This window comes from Podarcis vaucheri, assembly GCF_965113315.1.
Source record: "Podarcis vaucheri genome assembly, chromosome: 2".
In the NCBI taxonomy this organism is placed as follows: Eukaryota; Metazoa; Chordata; class Lepidosauria; order Squamata; family Lacertidae; genus Podarcis; species Podarcis vaucheri.
In genome coordinates, this window is record NC_138760.1 from 65264271 (window position 1) to 65281825 (window position 17555).

At 40.0% G+C, this 17555-nt stretch overlaps 1 protein-coding gene across 6 annotated transcripts in view; it reads right to left on the bottom strand.

Moving 5' to 3' along the window:
• The window catches only part of FAM13B (family with sequence similarity 13 member B), a 58591-nt gene that overhangs the window by 4524 nt on the left and 36512 nt on the right, over positions 1-17555 (bottom strand). For 5 of the 6 annotated variants that reach the window (XM_082211490.1, XM_082211487.1, XM_082211491.1 and 2 more), the window contains 12 exons: positions 16947-17011; positions 15917-15971; positions 15432-15579; positions 12937-13002; positions 11407-11614; positions 6279-6411; positions 5828-5909; positions 5181-5410; positions 4018-4101; positions 1473-1568; positions 660-743; positions 235-407 (listed from right to left, as the gene is read on the bottom strand). In XM_082211490.1, the coding sequence (XP_082067616.1) occupies positions 235-407; positions 660-743; positions 1473-1568; positions 4018-4101; positions 5181-5410; positions 5828-5909; positions 6279-6411; positions 11407-11614; positions 12937-13002; positions 15432-15579; positions 15917-15971; positions 16947-17011 (1424 nt within the window). The remainder of the gene's footprint in view (positions 1-234; positions 408-659; positions 744-1472; positions 1569-4017; positions 4102-5180; positions 5411-5827; positions 5910-6278; positions 6412-11406; positions 11615-12936; positions 13003-15431; positions 15580-15916; positions 15972-16946; positions 17012-17555) is intronic. The other variant, XM_082211492.1, reaches the window with a different exon arrangement.

Below are 17555 nucleotides of genomic sequence, written 5' to 3' on the forward strand. Positions count from 1 at the left end.
AACTGGGATCAGAGCTGGGCCAAATCTGGCCCATGGGATCCTCTGATTTAAACAACTAAGTAAAATGATTTGGCTGACCTGTTAGAGGAGGACATTGCAAATGAAAACCCTTCACTGTTCCACCTCACAGCCCATCACGATCCACAAGTGTTTTTTTTTTAAAAAAAAGAACCAGCTGTTTTGATTACAAAGCTACATTTGTTGTGTGGTGCTCACATGGTCGCATTTACGTACATGGAAGCTGCACGTGTACTCGACAGACGAAGCTCTCGAGTCAATTTCTCTTGACTTTCTTCAACATCAGATTCTGAGTTTTCAACTGGACTAGTAGTAATAGACTGCATTTGGGTGTTAGTTTTTAAGAGATCAGTGAACTCTGATGACACATCACCATCTTCCTCCTCTTCCTGAAAAATAATAAAATTGTTGTTCAAACATGCATTAAGTATTTCAACCACCTTGAAATACTTCAAACATGCATTAAGTATTTCAGTTACCCAGTAAAAGACACATTCATTCTGCACACACATTCAAGCTTACATTTTTGTTACAATTTGAGGTGTAGAGATGTGTGTATTAATGTGAAATGCTGCAGTTAAATTCAAGTGTACACTATAGGCCCTTATGGGACCTCTGTTGTCTTTGGATAGATAAAATACCTTGATTTCTTCAAAGAAGTGGGCTGTTTCTCCTTCAATGATAGGTTGTAACATCTGACCTCGTCTTTTGGTTGATGGTGAGCCCTAAAATATACGTCACAATATGTTACGCAATATACAAGAAATCTATTATTTTGTTCAACTTACGTTTTGGTTGAGTACAGCATTATTTTATATTTTGCGCTATGTTGGCTAAGCAGCACATTCAACCCTAGTCAACATTTATCTTCAGGCATTTGTTCCCAGCATAAAGTGAGAACAGTAAATCTTACATGCAAACCAATGCCCAATTCTCAACTACTGCACAGGAAGCTTTACAGTGTGTCTAGAGAAAGACCACCATGTTAAAAAATGGTAGTCATTTCAGACAAAGGTCAGTATAACAAATATTGATGAATGTAGACAAATAGACACATTTAACATTTGCTACAGCTGAGAAACTAACATCTTAAGAACTGCTGAGAGTTGGAACTAGTTTCATTACCCGATTATTGTTATTGTTATCCTACCCTTCCAAGTAGCCCAGGGTAGTAACCACCAAAGTAATAAAAATATTTTAAAAAATAAACTGAATACATATTCAAAACATTTAAAAACGAAAAGCTCTAAAAAATTTAAAGGCATTAATAATTTGCAAATCCAAAACTAGGAAACCATATGAAAACAAGTGTTTCACTAACTAGCTTGGGAACACCTGTTTTGAGCATAAGGGCTAGTCCAGAAGGGAGACATCTAGCAAGATGAACACTCATTGTTGAGGCAAGTACACACCAATCAGTTGGAAAATGTATGAAACACTGATTAACTACTTACAAGGATGGGAGTAATGCTCGCTCGAGTTAACATTTGTTTCACAAGCCTGTATCTGTCATAGAGAGGTTTAACAATATGCCTTTCTTCTTTGGAGACCTGAGTGAAAGCAGAAATGGGTTATCTAACACTCAAAACAAAACAGGGTATCTTCACTACTAAGAGGATCACATGATGTCAGAGTCTCCTTGCTCACTCATTGTCCTGAAGTGGTCCAGTTGATATGCAATGCTAAGCCATGATTTAGCACTATGTGAACATGTTTCCAGCAGCCTGAGCAAAGTACTGGGAGTAGGGCTTCTGCCAACTTTTGTTTTACTTTAAACCATTTTGGCCTATCATTAGATATGATCCTGTTTTAAAACAATGACTGTTCACACATAAAACATGTTCAGTCCACTCCCTGGCCTGGTCAGTTTTTAAATCTGTGATTTTAATTTGGAGCTGTGAGGTCCATAAGCACAGTGCTCATACACACAAACCACAATAAGCCAGGAAGTCTAGCTTATCATTATTAACAAATGTGGCCAATTATGAGCTGCTAAACAAGCCAACTTTGATCCATGGGTTGGTTATAGAGCTGGCTTGCTTAACAGATTACTGTTTAAATCAGGGTTTGTGGTTCATACACGATGCTAAGCAGTGGTTATTTGGCAGCAAAATTAAACTCAGCAAAAGCTTTCCTCCCAGTCACATGGGAACCCAACACTTCACTCAGGCTAACGGAGTTTCGTCCTGATAGTGCTTCCCCCATTGTTTATCACAACAAGTAAACATGAGCATTATCTGGTGACGCTTCAAATAGCTGGAGAATACCAAAACTGCAAGTTCGCAATTTAGGTGTGGACAATAAGTAATCACAGAAAAATAAAGCTTTCCGATACTGGTAATTTTGCATCTTGCTACTGAATGCGGGTGGCGCTGTGGGTTAAAGCCTCAGCGCCTAGGACTTGCCGATCGAAAGGTCGGCGGTTCGAATCCCTGCGGCAGGGTGCGCTCCCGTCGCTTGGTCCCAGCGCCTGCCAACCTAGCAGTTCGAAAGCACTCTTAAGTGCAAGTAGATAAATAGGGACCGCTTACTAGCGGGAAGGTAAACGGCGTTCCGTGTGCTGCGCTGGCTCGCCAGATGCAGCTTGTCACGCTGGCCACGTGACCCGGAAGTGTCTGCGGACAGCGCTGGCTCCCGGCCTCTAGAGTGAGATGAGCGCACAACCCTAGAGTCTGTCAAGACTGGCCCGTATGGGCAGGGGTACCTTTACCTTTACTGAATGTGAATTCTGTAGAAAGTGTGTACTTTGCAATGTTTTATACAGACTAACCTCCTCCCTACAGCGCCAGAAGAAGGCTTATTTATCTGTTATTTATTTATACACAGCAGAAAAAATACCAAACCAGTGAATGAAAACAAAAATACAATAGAACATCAGCTCAGAATATTACTTCCCTCCTCAGTGTTAACAGTGTTTAAAGAGCTGCCCTTTGAATCTTATTTTGCAGCTCATTCTTTGAGCCTCTACATGGCACACAATAAATCTATATGCTATTTTAAGAATCATTTGGTAATCATAAAATATGAGAATTATTTGAGGCAGGTGTTCAGTGATATTTCATAACCATAATAATAATAATAATTTTATTATTTATACCCCGCCCATCTGGCTGGGCCTCCCCAGCTAATCTGGGCAGCTTCTAAAAAAATATTAAAATACTATAATACATCAAACATTAAAAGCTTCCCTAAACAGAGCTGCCTTCAGATGTCTTCTAAAAGTCTGGTAGTTGTTCTCTTTGACATCTGGTGGGAGGGCATTCCACAGGGAGGGCGCCACCACCGAGAAGGCCCTCTGCCTGGTTCCCTGTAACTTGGCTTCTCGCAGTGAGGAAACCGCCAGAAGGCCCTCGGTGCTGGACCTCAGTGTCTGGGTAGAATGATGGGGGTGGAGACGCTCCTTCAGATATACTGAACCGAGGTCGTTTAGGGCTTTAAAGGTCAGCACCAACACTTTGAATTGTGCTCAGAAACGCACTGGGAGCCAATGTAGGTCTTTCAAGACCGGTGTTATATGGTCTCGGCGGCTACTCCCAGTCACCAGTCTGGCTGCCGCGTTCTGGATTAGTTATAGTTTCCGGGTCACCTTCAAAGGTAGCCCCACATAGAGCGCATTGCAGTAGTCCAAGCAGGAGATAACCAAAGCATGCACCACTCTGGCGAGGCAATCCACAGGCAGATAGGGTCTCAGCCTGTGTACCAGATGGAGCTGGTAAACAGCTGCCCTGGACACAGATTTGACCTGTGCCTCCATGGACAGCTGTGAGTCCAAAATGACTCCCAGGCTGCGTACCTGGTCCTTCAGGGGCACAGTTACCCCATTCAGGACCAGGGAATCCTCCACACCTGCCTGCCTCCTGTCCCCCCAAAACAGTACTTCTGTCTTGTCAGGATTCAATCTCAATCTGTTACCCGCCATCCATCCTCCAACCACCTCCAGACATTAACCACATTAACTGTGTATTAAATAATTGCAGAGAATGAAATAATGAATATTACCGGTCGTCCATGCTGACTTTCATAGTACAAGAGACTTTTTTGGAGAGACGTTTTTTCTTCTACCAGATCATCCTTCGTCATTTTCTGTAACAAGAGAGACAAGTGTCTTACTCTAAATATGCTCTTTAGTGTAAGCTTCCTTCTGAAGCTAAAATTATAAAAGACAAGACAGCTATACTGAATATATTTTATAAATATACGGCCCAAAAGCTCCAAAAGAGTTCAAAACTCAGATAATGGCACCTGCTGCATGAGGCTTCTCCTACTGTCAGGAAACTGTACCCTAATACCAAATGACAACTCTTACTCCATATGTGCATTTGAGACTTTGCAATAGTTTGTGCAAGTGTCTGCTTATAAAATTAAAATACAGTGAATGATCACTGTAATCTAGTGCTGCATGTTATACAGTTGACTCTCATCTTGTGTGGGGGTTACGTGGCCTTGGGTTTGGCATGCAAAGCCAAAATCATTAATAGTCAAAACAACCCTTTAAAAAACTCTCCCAAGGCCACTGAAGACTCTTGTAATCTCTCCAAAAGCCGTATGTGCTCTCCCAAGGCCACTATAACCTCTCCATGCACCTCTGAATACTCTCCCAGTATGGTGGGTGGGATTGCCGTCATCCCCCCTGCCCCCCCTTTTTGGACAAGCATGTTAAGCTACAATCGCACAACTTAAATGTGCATAAGTTGCAAGTCGACTGCCTTAGGAAATTTGCAAGTGCTGTAAAATAAGATGAACTGTACTATTTTCATTTCTTCAAGTGCAACAATACAAGTACAAAATAGGCATATATACAGTGGTGCCCCGCAAGACGAATGCCTCGCAAGACGGAAAACCCGCTAGACGAAAGGGTTTTCTGTTTTTGAGCTGCTTCGCAAGACGATTTCCCGTATGGGCTTGCTTTGCAAGACGAAAACGTCTTGCAAGTGTTCCAATTTTTTTTCGCTCCCCCCCTTTTTCTAAGCCGCTAAGCCTTTAATAGCCTTTTAGCTGCTAATCCGCTAATCCTTTAATAGCCGCTAAGCCTTTAATAGCCGCTAAACCGCTAATAGCGCTAAGCCACTAAGCCGCTAATAGGGTTGCTTCGCAAGACGAAAAAACCGCTAGACAAAGACTCGCGGAACGGATTAATTTCGTCTTGCGAGGCACCACTGTACCTTTATATCTTCTGGAAGGCAGCTTTCAATTCGTTTTTCCTTCAGCCTTTTAAAAATGAGTTCCACTGTGGCCTCCTTGGTAGGCTTCCTTTCTTTCTGTGCAATCCGGTGATCATCTTCATTTTCTTCGTCTTCATGATCCAAAGATGAGCCGAAGCTTTTTGGAAGAGTGTTACTTCGTGGCCGTGTCTGAGGTATGAATTCTCCATCTGAGCTTTTGTGCTTTGCATCTGTATTCAAGAAAGTACCAAACCCAAAGTCAAAGTCAATTACTTGAGACAACACAGAAACAAGAAACTTATTCATTAATATACAGTGGTACCTCGGGTTAAGTACTTAATTCGTTCCGGAGGTCCGTTCTTAACCTGAAATTGTTCTTAACCTGAAGCACCACTTTAGCTAATGGGGCCTCCTACTGCTGCCGCGCCGCTGGAGCCCAATTTCTGTTCTTATCCTGAAGCAAAGTTCTTAACCTGAAGCACTATTTCTGGGTTAGCGGAGTGTGTAACCTGAAGCGTTGGTAACCTGAAGCGTATGTAACCTGAGGTACCACTGTATAATCAGAGTGAAAAATGAGTCACCCTTCTCTCCAGTAAGGTCCAATGAAAGGTGTGAAAGCCCAAGAAGATGAAACACAAAATTCTTACCTTTTATTTGCTTTTTCAATTTGGTAAGCTCTGTCATCCATTTTAAAACCTTTGGATTTGCTGCAATATCAGAATACGACGGCTGAAAAGAGATATGTATAGCATTAGGATTCTCAGAAATCACACACACACTGAATTTAACAGGGTTGACATCTTCATTGGAAGAGTTCTCCATGCCCCTTGCTGGACAAAGTAAGTAACAGCAGCAAAATCTGGGCTTGTGTTTTTCATACACCCGAGCATGCAACTTCTTTGGGTCAGAGAATTAAGAACCTAAGAAGTACCATGCTGGATCAAGCCATCTAGTTCTGCCCAACCCCCAATAGATTTTTTGGGATACAATTGAGACCTTTTCACTGACTACAATACAGGAATACATAGAGCCATGTGAAAAACAAAACTTTTAATTTTGGGAATGCTAGCTAGCTACCAATGTGTAACAGCAGCTTACCTTGAAATTTTTGTCTTTTTCAAACTGCTCCTCAAACTGCCTTATTTTTTTCTGCAGCTTTTTGACTAGCTGATAAGGAGTCTTGTCTTCCCTTCTGTCATCCTTAGAACTATTAAATGATGCTCTTCGAGTTCTGCATTTAAAGGGCAAGGTTTTAGATACTGAATACACATATTGTAAAATGCACAACACTGGAAAACAGTGAGCAGGTGTACATTTATATTTCTATCACAAAGGCCAGAACAAAAATAGTCTCACCTGTTAACTTCTCTCACACAACATTGTCACTAATTCCTCACTAAAGCTGCATTTTGCTCAGATGAGAACATGGCAGGTGAAAAAGCTGTCAGTCAAGTGCTTGAGTCACTCATAAGGGCCACCCCTTCCTCTTGCCACAAGATGATTGATATCTTCCAAAAGCTGTAAACCATAACATCTAAAAAACTATTAAACCGTTGCAAACCCTCCTCTATGGGAAAAGTACAACTCTTTCACACCACAACTTAAAAGGTATCTGGTAAAAGCAGTAACAGAAAATGATGTATTCTCTCTGACACCATTATCAAATTGTTTATAATGCAGGGATTAATGGAACACTATCTTAAAAGCTCATTTCAACTATTATTTTCACAATAGCATTGTTACTTAGCTCAGTTGAATAAAAGCTAACAATTCAGATTCAGAGCCAACCACTCCTACAAGTGCTGAATTCTATGCATGATTTTAGGATTCTTAGTTTCAAAGCATCAGATGAAGAACTGGAAATCAAACTGGCAGGATATTCCCGACAAAGTTTTATAGCTTTTCTATGCCTTTTTCTTAATGTATTCTATTTCCTCCCTCCTTGTAGTGATGTGACCTGCAACAGCTACCCCATTTTAAAGGGTGCATTAGATGTTCTCTCTACAGCCAGACGACAAAAAGACACTAAGATTTGGAGCTTATGCTAGCTAAAAGCAAACACTAAGGGCTGGATTCAACTAACACATCCCGCAGCAGAAACCTGCACAAGGACTTCCACTAGAGCAATGGGGCTTTCCCCCCTTCTCCACACACTCTCCCAAATTGACTCAGGAGGGGTTGGAACTTCTCGAGTAGCACAGATTTCACCTCAGTGTTGTCAACAATTCACCCTTCCTATTTTGCCTTCTTTAAGACTATTTTACTCTCTGAATAATATTCTGATCAATATTCTGCCGGAAAAAAGTTAATCTCCCTTTACAGCCTCAAATTCAAATGGTGCACTTGAAAAGTGAAAACACTGGAAGCACATAAAAAGAGGAAGAGAGCAAAAAAGAAAGAAAATCAACACTGATGAAAATAAGTACCATTCATCTCAGAACCATGAAGATATGCATGTAAATATACAAATTTTTGTCACTGGTAACCTGAAAATTGAAGTTTTTCTCCCTAAAACGTGTGTTTGTTTTGTACCTTTGGTACAGCCTTTCCCCTTCCAGACTTAAGAAAAAATTCTCTAATGCACCTTAGCTACTAATTCTTTATTGCACAAGTCTGCCCACCTGGTATATATTTACTCATTATGAGGTATGCCGAAGCATTATGAATGTTACAAAGTTCAGTTTTAGGAGGAAGGAGAAGCCAAGGCTTAAGACTATCTTAAGACTATTTTGTCCCAATGCACATGCAGAAATGGAACATCAGAACAGATCATTAGCTTCAAAGATGGTATTATGGCTGCCAGAAAAGCCACAATGAAACAAAATGAATAAGCCACAGGTTGAAACAGAGAGTAAAGAAAGAGCTGCGAGTAGAGGTGCCCCTCTGCCGATCCTTCGGACCCCCTGGGAAACTCAACAAACTTGTTGTACCTAGAACTGGGTGTGGAGAGTGCAGCTGAATGGGACACAGCTGGAGGCAGCCTGCTGAAGTACCATCCACCTTGGGATTACTCATAAAAAGCAAGACTAGAATGAGAGACTACAGCCACAACTGCTGTTTCTAGGAACTCTCCTCGCTGTGAAACTTTTGTGGTTGAGCTGAGTGTTTGTTTGGACCCTGGGTGAAAACCCAGAGGATGAGAGGGAGGGTGTGTCAGAAGGAAAATGAACTGATACTGATTTATATACATTAGTAACTGTGTTAATGTAATGTTTTTATATGTAACTATTTTTGTAACAATTTAAGTTGCCTGTTGTTGCTCCAGTTGTCTGTAAACCGCTTAGAGATATTTTAAATATATTAAGCAGTACAGAAATTAAATAATCATCAAATAACCAGCAATAGGATACCTATGAATCTAATGAATAGGCACTTGAAGAAAAATGTCACTGCTAATCATACCATGATTTGTGATGATCTCAGGATCAAGATGGTAACAACTCTAAATGTACCAAAGACTCATCTGGTGCCGACAACATAGGAAGAAACAAGATTTTCTGCAGCAGGGGCAGTTAAGTCCAGGGAAGTGAAAGTAGTACTATTTTAAATTGATGTTTTGGAAACGTAGTCACAAATTTGGACAACTGACGACATGCTGTGATCCAGGCAGATTAAGAAGTTATTTCTTACTGAACAACACAAATACTGCTCCATGCACCATGGTACCATATAAAACATAAGCTCCAAGTATTTTGTTAATACTAGGGGGGAAACCTGACAAGGTTTGAGTCAAAGGTTGTGTAGAAAATGCTTATGCATGCTTATGCAAAGTGCACATTGTTAAACATAGTCTCAGAAGACATATTTGCATGGGGTCAAAAGTAAAAGGCAGCAGAGAAAAAGATACAGAACAAGTGTATCATCAGGCAAGATCTCCGAAGCCTGAATTCCCTAGCACCTGCTTAGCAAAATGAGTAACAACTATGCATTTAAAAAAGAAAAACAAATGGACATCACCATTTCTCCATAGATTTTCCCAGACCTCTATTGCTCTGAGGCAAAACCAACCAATTTCCATTTTAATTAAAGCCAAGGGACCTTATTGCTGTAAACACCAAGATGAAGGCTCTACAGATGTAGGTGCTATAGGTCTATGGTCTGCCTGGCTCCAACAAATGTGCTTAAGAAGCAGTGAAGAATGGTAGTGAAAAATACAAGTACACAGGGAAATGAGATCTTGAGAATGGCAAACAATTTAGCTAACACTGGAAAAGAAAAGGAAAAAAAAGCTGACATGTTAGGAAACAAACACTGCTCTCTAAGTTCAACACTATGGACTGTATCTAAATTTCTCTCCGCTACCCCAATTCATCACCAAAATTTGCTGCAGGGGGTCCCCCCGTCTGGAGATGGTTTTGAAGATGACAGTGGGGAGGAAAAGGGCAAATCCCAATGTGTGAGTGTAAGTTTGTTCCATTCATGCAACAGCAGTGCTAGACACAACCCTTAACACTTTTTGCAGCTATAAATATGTTTAGGAGCACTGAAGTCAGTTGTAGCATTGTAAAACGAAGAAAGCTTGTGGCAAGAAGATGGTTCAAGCCCACATGAGGCTTAAAGCCTTGACTGAGTATGCTTTCCATTGTTCTTCCACTTCAGAAAAAATTGAAAAAACTTTGTCATGACAATGGTTGGTTTATGTATAATTTTCATAACCAGAAAAGTATTATTGTACAGTGGTGCCTCGCAAGACGAAATTAATCCATTCCGCGAGTCTCTTCATCTAGCGGTTTTTTCGTCTTGCGAAGCAACCCTATTAGCGGCTTAGCGGAATTAAAGGCTTAGCGGCTATTAAAGGCTTAGAGGCTATTAAAGGCTTAGCGGATTAGCGGCTAAAAGGTGATTAGCGGCTTAGAAAAAGGGGGGGAGCGGGAAAAAATCGGAACACGTTTTCGTCTTGCAAAGCAACCCCATAGGGAAAATCATCTTGTGAAGCAGCTCAAAAACGGAAAACCCTTTCGTCTAGCGGGTTTTCCGTCTTGCGAGGCATTCGTCTTGCGGGGCACCACTGTATAACAATGCTCAATAACTAACATGAATCAGAACTCAGGGCAAGGCAAGTCTCTATCATTAAAATGATATAACATTTTGCCTATTATGGGTGGGTTCAGTGTACTCTAGAATGCCTCTCTCTACAACCACAGTGCAAAATCTGCTTTACGTTAGCTGGAAACAGGTGGAAAATCCACACACACTAAAAGTCAGACTAGATAGCATCACAACAATGACCATGTAGTTTAAGCATAAATGGATTGGATCCAGACTTAGTTATGAACAGAAGACCAGCTCTGCTGGATCAGGCCAAAGCCCATCAAGTCCAGCATCCCGTTCTCACAGTGGCCAACCAAATGCCTATAGGAAGCTGAAAAGGAGGGCCTGCCTGCAGAAGCCCTCTCCCCACGTGCGATTCTCAGCTGCAAGTACTCAAAGGCATTATGCCTTCACCGGGCGGAATAAAGCCATCATAGTTAGTAGCCTTATTATCTATAAATTGGTCTAATCCCTTTCAAAGCCATCCAAGTTGGCAGCAAAAAACATAGTTTATGCACCGTATAAAGAGGTACAGGATGGACCTGCGTACTAGTGTTATGAGAGAAGATGAAAAACATCTTCATGTCCACTTTCTGTACACTTTGGGTGGAATTCAATGTTGCTCTATGGCGAACTGCTGCCTGCCCGATGGAATGATCGATCAGCCCCGCTCCTTTCACCAATGTGCTGTTCTAGGAGTTCTCCTGACCCCCCCCCAGGCCAATTCCAGAGGTGTGAGGGGGAGGGAAGGAACTCTACTGCACAAGCAAAATCCCTTGTACAGGCTTTGCAATGACAGATTAGGTGAAGACCGCCCCATGTTATCTTATACACCTCTATTGTGTCCCACCTTACTTCTCAATGAAAAAGACGAAAATGCTCTAACCTTTCCTTGTAGTTACAACTTTGACTAGACCCATTGGATCCAGTAGGGCTTAAGTTAGTCCTGATTAGATTTCAATGAGCATATTTAATGGATCCAAATTAAAATCAGGTTTGAGATTTCTACATACTAGGTACAGAAGTCTCCCAAGTCTGCAATGCAGGAAGATGGACTAGATGACACTTGGGGTCCCTTCTAATTCTACAATTCTATCTCAGCTTTTATACCAAAACACCTCTTTTCTAAAGAGAACTGACTCCAGACATGAGAATTTGATCTTATGTAGCTTAGTTGTGAGCATTAACTACCTACCTAACAAAGGAAAGTGCTTTAGATGAAGAATCTGCTTTTTCGGGATCATGCAAAAAACGCTGGCTTTGTCCAAAATCCAAACTCCGATGTGACAATATGGGATGACTGTCTTCTTCCAGAGGATGATTCATTCTTCCAGCTTGTGGAGAAAGCTGAGCTTCTCCAGATTCACTCTCTTCCTGCCAAGATTTAAAAGCAGGAAACGGCTCTACAAAAGACAATGAAATAAAAAGCAAATGGCACTTAGGTATTATAGGGTCACAAGAAAACCAAGTGTGCATTAAATAGTATGCTTATACACAAAATGAATAGTGAAATGCACTGGAAAGCTACATGTCATAAAGCAAACAAAAAAGAAATAGCCCAATACACCCAAAATACATATACAACAATATTCATGAGTGTATACAACTTACGCATTTTTCTAAATAGTCAGCATGCATTACTTTAAAAAGTTGTACAATTCTGCACAACAAATTATATACAGTGTGCATTTTAGATAACACAACAAAGCCAGTGGGATGTTTAATCCACTGGCAGCAGATATTTTCTGTAAAAGCAATAAAAGGCACACTGAAATAGTTCAAGTGCAACATTAAGTGCATTGATCCATCTACATGAAGATAATGAATACGATCTTTTACAATTCTTAGGTTGCAATCCTATATATGCTTGACTAAGAGAAAGTCCCATTAAACTCAACAGGGCTTACCTCTAAGTAGACATGTATAGGACTGTACTGTTAGAAAACAAAACAAAATCAACTATGCTTCAGTATATAAAGAGTTCTGACTTCCTTCATGTGTTGATATATAGGATTAGTTCACTAGTCTTAGAGCGATGCTGAAGGAGCATAAATTGTTTTCAAACATGAAAAAAAGAACAGAATAAAATTCCAAATTTGAGGGGGGAAATGATTTGTTGATATGTTTTATAAAACAATTTCTGCTTTAAAGGAACTGAAAGATTAAGTAAGGGATCCCAGGAAACAAAATCCTTGTTAATGTCCCTTAAAAATTTGTATCTACATCTCTCTTAAGGGCTTTTTAGCTGTCTGCTTAGCTGCTATCAGGATAAGTATAGCCACCATAATTTCCAGTGCAATTCTTCTACTTGAATGCTAAGTTCAAAGAATATGGAATGGTAACACAACAAAATGCTGAGTGACCCACTTGTACCTGCTTCCCACCGAGTACAAAAATGCCTTTAAGGAATCACCGTCTTGAAATAAAAGATGCCGGGTTTAAAAAACACAAACCAAGCATGTCCTCATGTTGTGAGCATGGTTGTCCATCTAGCAGATTAATAAACACTCTGACTGGTAGCAGCTCTCCAAGGTCTCAAGCAAAGGTATTTCCAGCCCTGCTGGTTGGAATGCTTTACCTGAACCTGGAACCTGATGCAGGCAAGGCATGTGCCTCTGTAAGTGAGTTATGGCTCTTCAGAAGGCAGCAGGTAAAGGGGTAATTTGAAAGCAACCATAACCATGAAAAAATGTAGATAACTGAATGTATGGCGAGCCATACTTACCCTCCCCTTCTGTCTGCAGATGCATTGTTTTGAAATCAATGAGGGGAAAAGTGATAGGGCATGGTGCTAATAAATGAAAAAATGGCAAAAAATACTGAAGTGAACACATCGCACAGTTAGAACAAACCATACATAACATGTAGGAAGTACAGCACAAGGAAAGTCTTCCAACTGAGTGGGCCAGGTGTGAGCACTCCATTCCCAATGATGTGGGACAGTTGAAGGTGCCCAGCACCACTCAAGATTAGGCCCTTTATTAATTAAAAGCCTTTCCAGGAGGGTTGGATCAGAGGTGACAAACAAAAAGCCACATGCTTTCCCATGTTTTAGCAAAACACATTTTTAAAGGAAGAGGATTTCCACACAAGACAGTTTTTGCTCATATTTTTAAAGACAGTAATAGCAATTCAAAATGCAGGGAAATAATTAAATTATTTGTGCACTCAATACATGCATTTGTTTAATTAGAATGATAAATGTTAATACTAGTTGAAGCAGATTTTTTAATCACAACATACTAAGCAGACCTCACTCTGCAAACCAATGAAGTAGACCAGGATCCCACAGGCTTACACAGGAAATCCAACTAGTCTAACATAAAAAGTTTAGCATACTAGAATTCTAATTGATTTCGAGAGAACAGAAAATGACCAGATTTAGTCCAGGGTCCAAAGGACCATGCAAGACCTTCCAAGAGCACAAAGGAGGTACAGAGTACAGCAGCAAACATACTAAGAAATCCTACTTGCCACGTGTTTTCTTCTAAAAGCAACCTGACAAGCTGACATTCCTACCATAACAAAGGACTGTTGTTGCTTTTAAAGCAGATATTTGGGCACAAAGTACACTTCTTATGCTTAGATTCAGGGGGAAAATGGGGATGGAAGCTATCACCTATGTAGGAAGTAAATCTATGCTGGGATTAATATTGGTACACATCCACACACTGGCTCAGCTACATGGTTTGGTATGTGTGCCTTCCTCCAATATTCCTGGCTTTCAGCATAAAGTTTCCCCTTACATCCAGACTAGCAAACAACCATTTGTGTTTGTTCTGCAAATTAGGATCAAATGCTAATTTATTGGACACGTGCAAATCACAGTTTTCCATATGGTTTGCTGAAAACAATGAAGTCCTTAATTACTCTAAATGTATTTGGAGAAGGTAGATGAGGGAGTGCAAAAGTCAGACTCCTTCCAGGGTCATTCTCATAGTGCCAAATTATGGCTTGGCGTTACATCTGATGCAATAGCATTCATACTTTTTATAATCCAAAAAACAACAACCGAAGACTGAAAGTTTCATGTCTGTGTTCCTGGTGTCCAGGTATTCACCTTTCCCGTTCTATAAGAAACTCCCAACAATTTTTATTTACTCCTTAGTGTAAAAAGAATAGCCCAAAATGCCTGATACTACACAAGAACACCAGGTTGATTTTTAAATTATACACAAAACAATATCTATACCTCAAATTGATATTAATATTGAGGTTAGTTGAATTACGAGTATTCAAATTTGTTATACAACAGGGCAGTACTTGCTTCATAAGTAAGCACTAACACTACATGCCATTGTATATCATTTAGGGCTGCACTTTGTACCAAAGTTAAAAACTGTGGCTACGAAGCCTTCTGGTTTGGCCATTATATGGCCTACATGCTCCTTTCTTGTAGGAAAAGAAAGAAGAGAGGTGTGAATTCTGCTTGGCCAAGGCACTCAAGGCACCTCAGGAGCACAGCATTCAAGGAAGCTTCCACTCATTTCCCACAGTATAGGAGGGCAAGGAGTATGGCTGCTCTGATGGCTGCTTGGGCTCAGGTGTTCTAGGAATCTCATATGCACAGTGATCTGGGAAACTGCTCCCATTTCTGCTGCTGTGTTCAGGAGAGCTCAGGGTTGTGCTCAGGTCCTGCTTGTGGGCTGCACATAGGCACCTGGATTGCTACTGTGATTACAAGATGCTGAACTAGAAGGGGTGGGGTGATTGCTGATTTGACCCTGTGAGCTTGGCACAGACAACCTTCAGTCTTTGTCCCCATCCTTGACCTGAAGAGGCATGAAGGATTCGCTGCATAATTTCTAGGATGATCCCCGCCTACCTTGTAGCTTAAAGATTTAGTAGTGGATTCGCCAGAGGGTTACAGTATACTTGCCATGCCAGCTATATACAGAGTTCTCTACTCTAAAAAGGTGACTCACTGGAAGCACACACATGTTGTACAGGAATGTTAAAAGCATATGAATACTTTTAAAGGGCTTGAATAAGCATTAGGTTGCTTTGCTTTCGGTTATATTTAGGATAAACTGAGTGGCAGCCTCAACATAACTATCATTCTTGCCATCTATTTTCTCTTCACACTTATTCCAAACAGCTACTAGTTCATTTCTTAAAATGCTATGAAATCATCCAAAAGTTAATGGAAAACAAATGCAAGCTTCTGAAAAGTTTCAGAATTACTCTGTTCTTCAAAAGTATCAAAGGATTCAGAATTACCTTCCCATATGTCACCACCATTCACATTCTTCAAATCAAGATGTGGTACAGGGACACACAATGTGGCTTCGGGAGCATTGTTATTTCTGTTTTTCAGTTCTTCCAACTCATTTTTGACACTTGGATCACAAACTTTGCTAATAAAACCCTGTAAATAAACATCACAGTTATTCTAATCACTCTACAGTGGAGTTAACAAGTTTCAGTCTCCAGCAAAAAAAAAAAAAAACAACCAAAAATTTTAAAAACCCTCTGAATTAATTTCAGTGTTTTTCTGTCTAGAAGATCTATGAATGTGAATATAACTAAACATTATGCCAATGAACTCCACACATAAGCAAACACTCTCTCCCTCCCCCCCATAAGCAACCACTCTGGCACAAAGGAAACACAAGACTCTTAGGGAGAGTGCACATTTAAGTAAGCAAGCATGTTTAACATTAAGGCCTAGCTTTACAAGGAGAAATAAAGAAGCAACTTCTTACCAGAATCACGTGTGAAGTCATTTTGTCGCCATCATCAAATGATGTACAATCTTGCCTATAAACAGAGTCTTATTATTGTTTGAGCAGATTATTACTTCAAAGCATCTGTGAAGACAATTTATTCTTTTATACCACACATATAGGCTCAATTCAGACATCACACTAAACCATGGTTTGTGCCAATCATGATTCAGAACCCCAATGAACAGTTTAAGCTTCCAAACAATCAAGCAAACGATCATTTAGAGATACTTGTCTGCTTTCGTTTTTCATCTGCCCAACACTCTCATCTCTAGATGTAGTAGCCTTGGAAGGTGGATCAATAGCAGTAGCCACAGCTATTGTTCGTCAATTCAGAGGTCATGCGAAATCATAATTAGCAAAAACCATGGTTTGGAAACCCACTAAAAATGGCTTTCAGTTCTAGTTTGTCAACTGATTGCAAACCATGGTTTGTCAATTCAGACATCATGCGAAACCATAGTTAAACTTCCTTAACCATGATTTATCTGAATTGAGCCAGAATGTATAGCAGGAAATTGGCTAGAGGAGACATTTGGGGTCAGAGCCACAAGACCTTCTGATACATTAATAACTGCAAGTACAAGAACTGAGTTAACAGAAAGGCGAAAAGGTTGCTAGGCCAGATGATAGGCTTAAATTAAATTAGTATTAACTTGACTGGCTTTCCCATTTCCCTACTCTAATAAAACAATTAATAATCACAAAAACCTGGACACTTAAGCAGTCCACATAAAATAGAAAATAAGGGTGCTGGTAGTATCAACACTATTTTTAAAAGCAAATGACTTTAAAGTCTAAACTTGGATAAAATAAGTGCCAATTTTTCTCCATTATTCTGACAACAAATAGAAGTACTCATGCCAGTCAAATCACTTCTGGATGATGACTCAATTTTAATTTTTTTTTTTATCTCAACAAAAATTATTCAGCATTCACAAAGCTGATATTAGAAATGCAAACTGTCACATCCCCCCCCCAATACTCTCATTTATACTAAAATACATACTTATCTCCAACAGGCTCTTTCGCGTCTTCTGTTCCATCACATGGCTGCAATAATATGCCTGCTTCCTATTTAGGAAAAAAACACAGACTTCAGCATGATACTTCAGACTGAAACATCCACATCTTATTTTTAAAAAATAAAAATAAACCAAGCTTAAGGTTTTATGTGTGGTCGACCCAAATATACATTCAGTTCCTTAACTTTGTACAAATGTGGCCAAACCACAATTAGAAAACATTAATATAACACAAATAGACTGTTCATTTTTAGCCCTCTTCGTATATCTAGAAAACAGATTTTTTCATAAGGGGCTACTGACACATATTAATTGCAGATTTGAGGCCCAGAGATCTGAACAAAACAATAATGACAAACATGATGAGGACTTGTCCTCAGCTTATGTAAAATGACTCATCAGTTGGACACACTAAAAGGTACAATTAATCCTTGTTACTAAATAAAGCAGCGACAAGGATAAAATGAGATGCTTGCTGCTGGCAGCAAGCACTCATACTATGTAAAGCAACAACAGAGGAACACATACTTTTACTCATTAGTAACAATAACAGATTTATAGATGTGAATTTTACTAACAACACTTATTTCTGC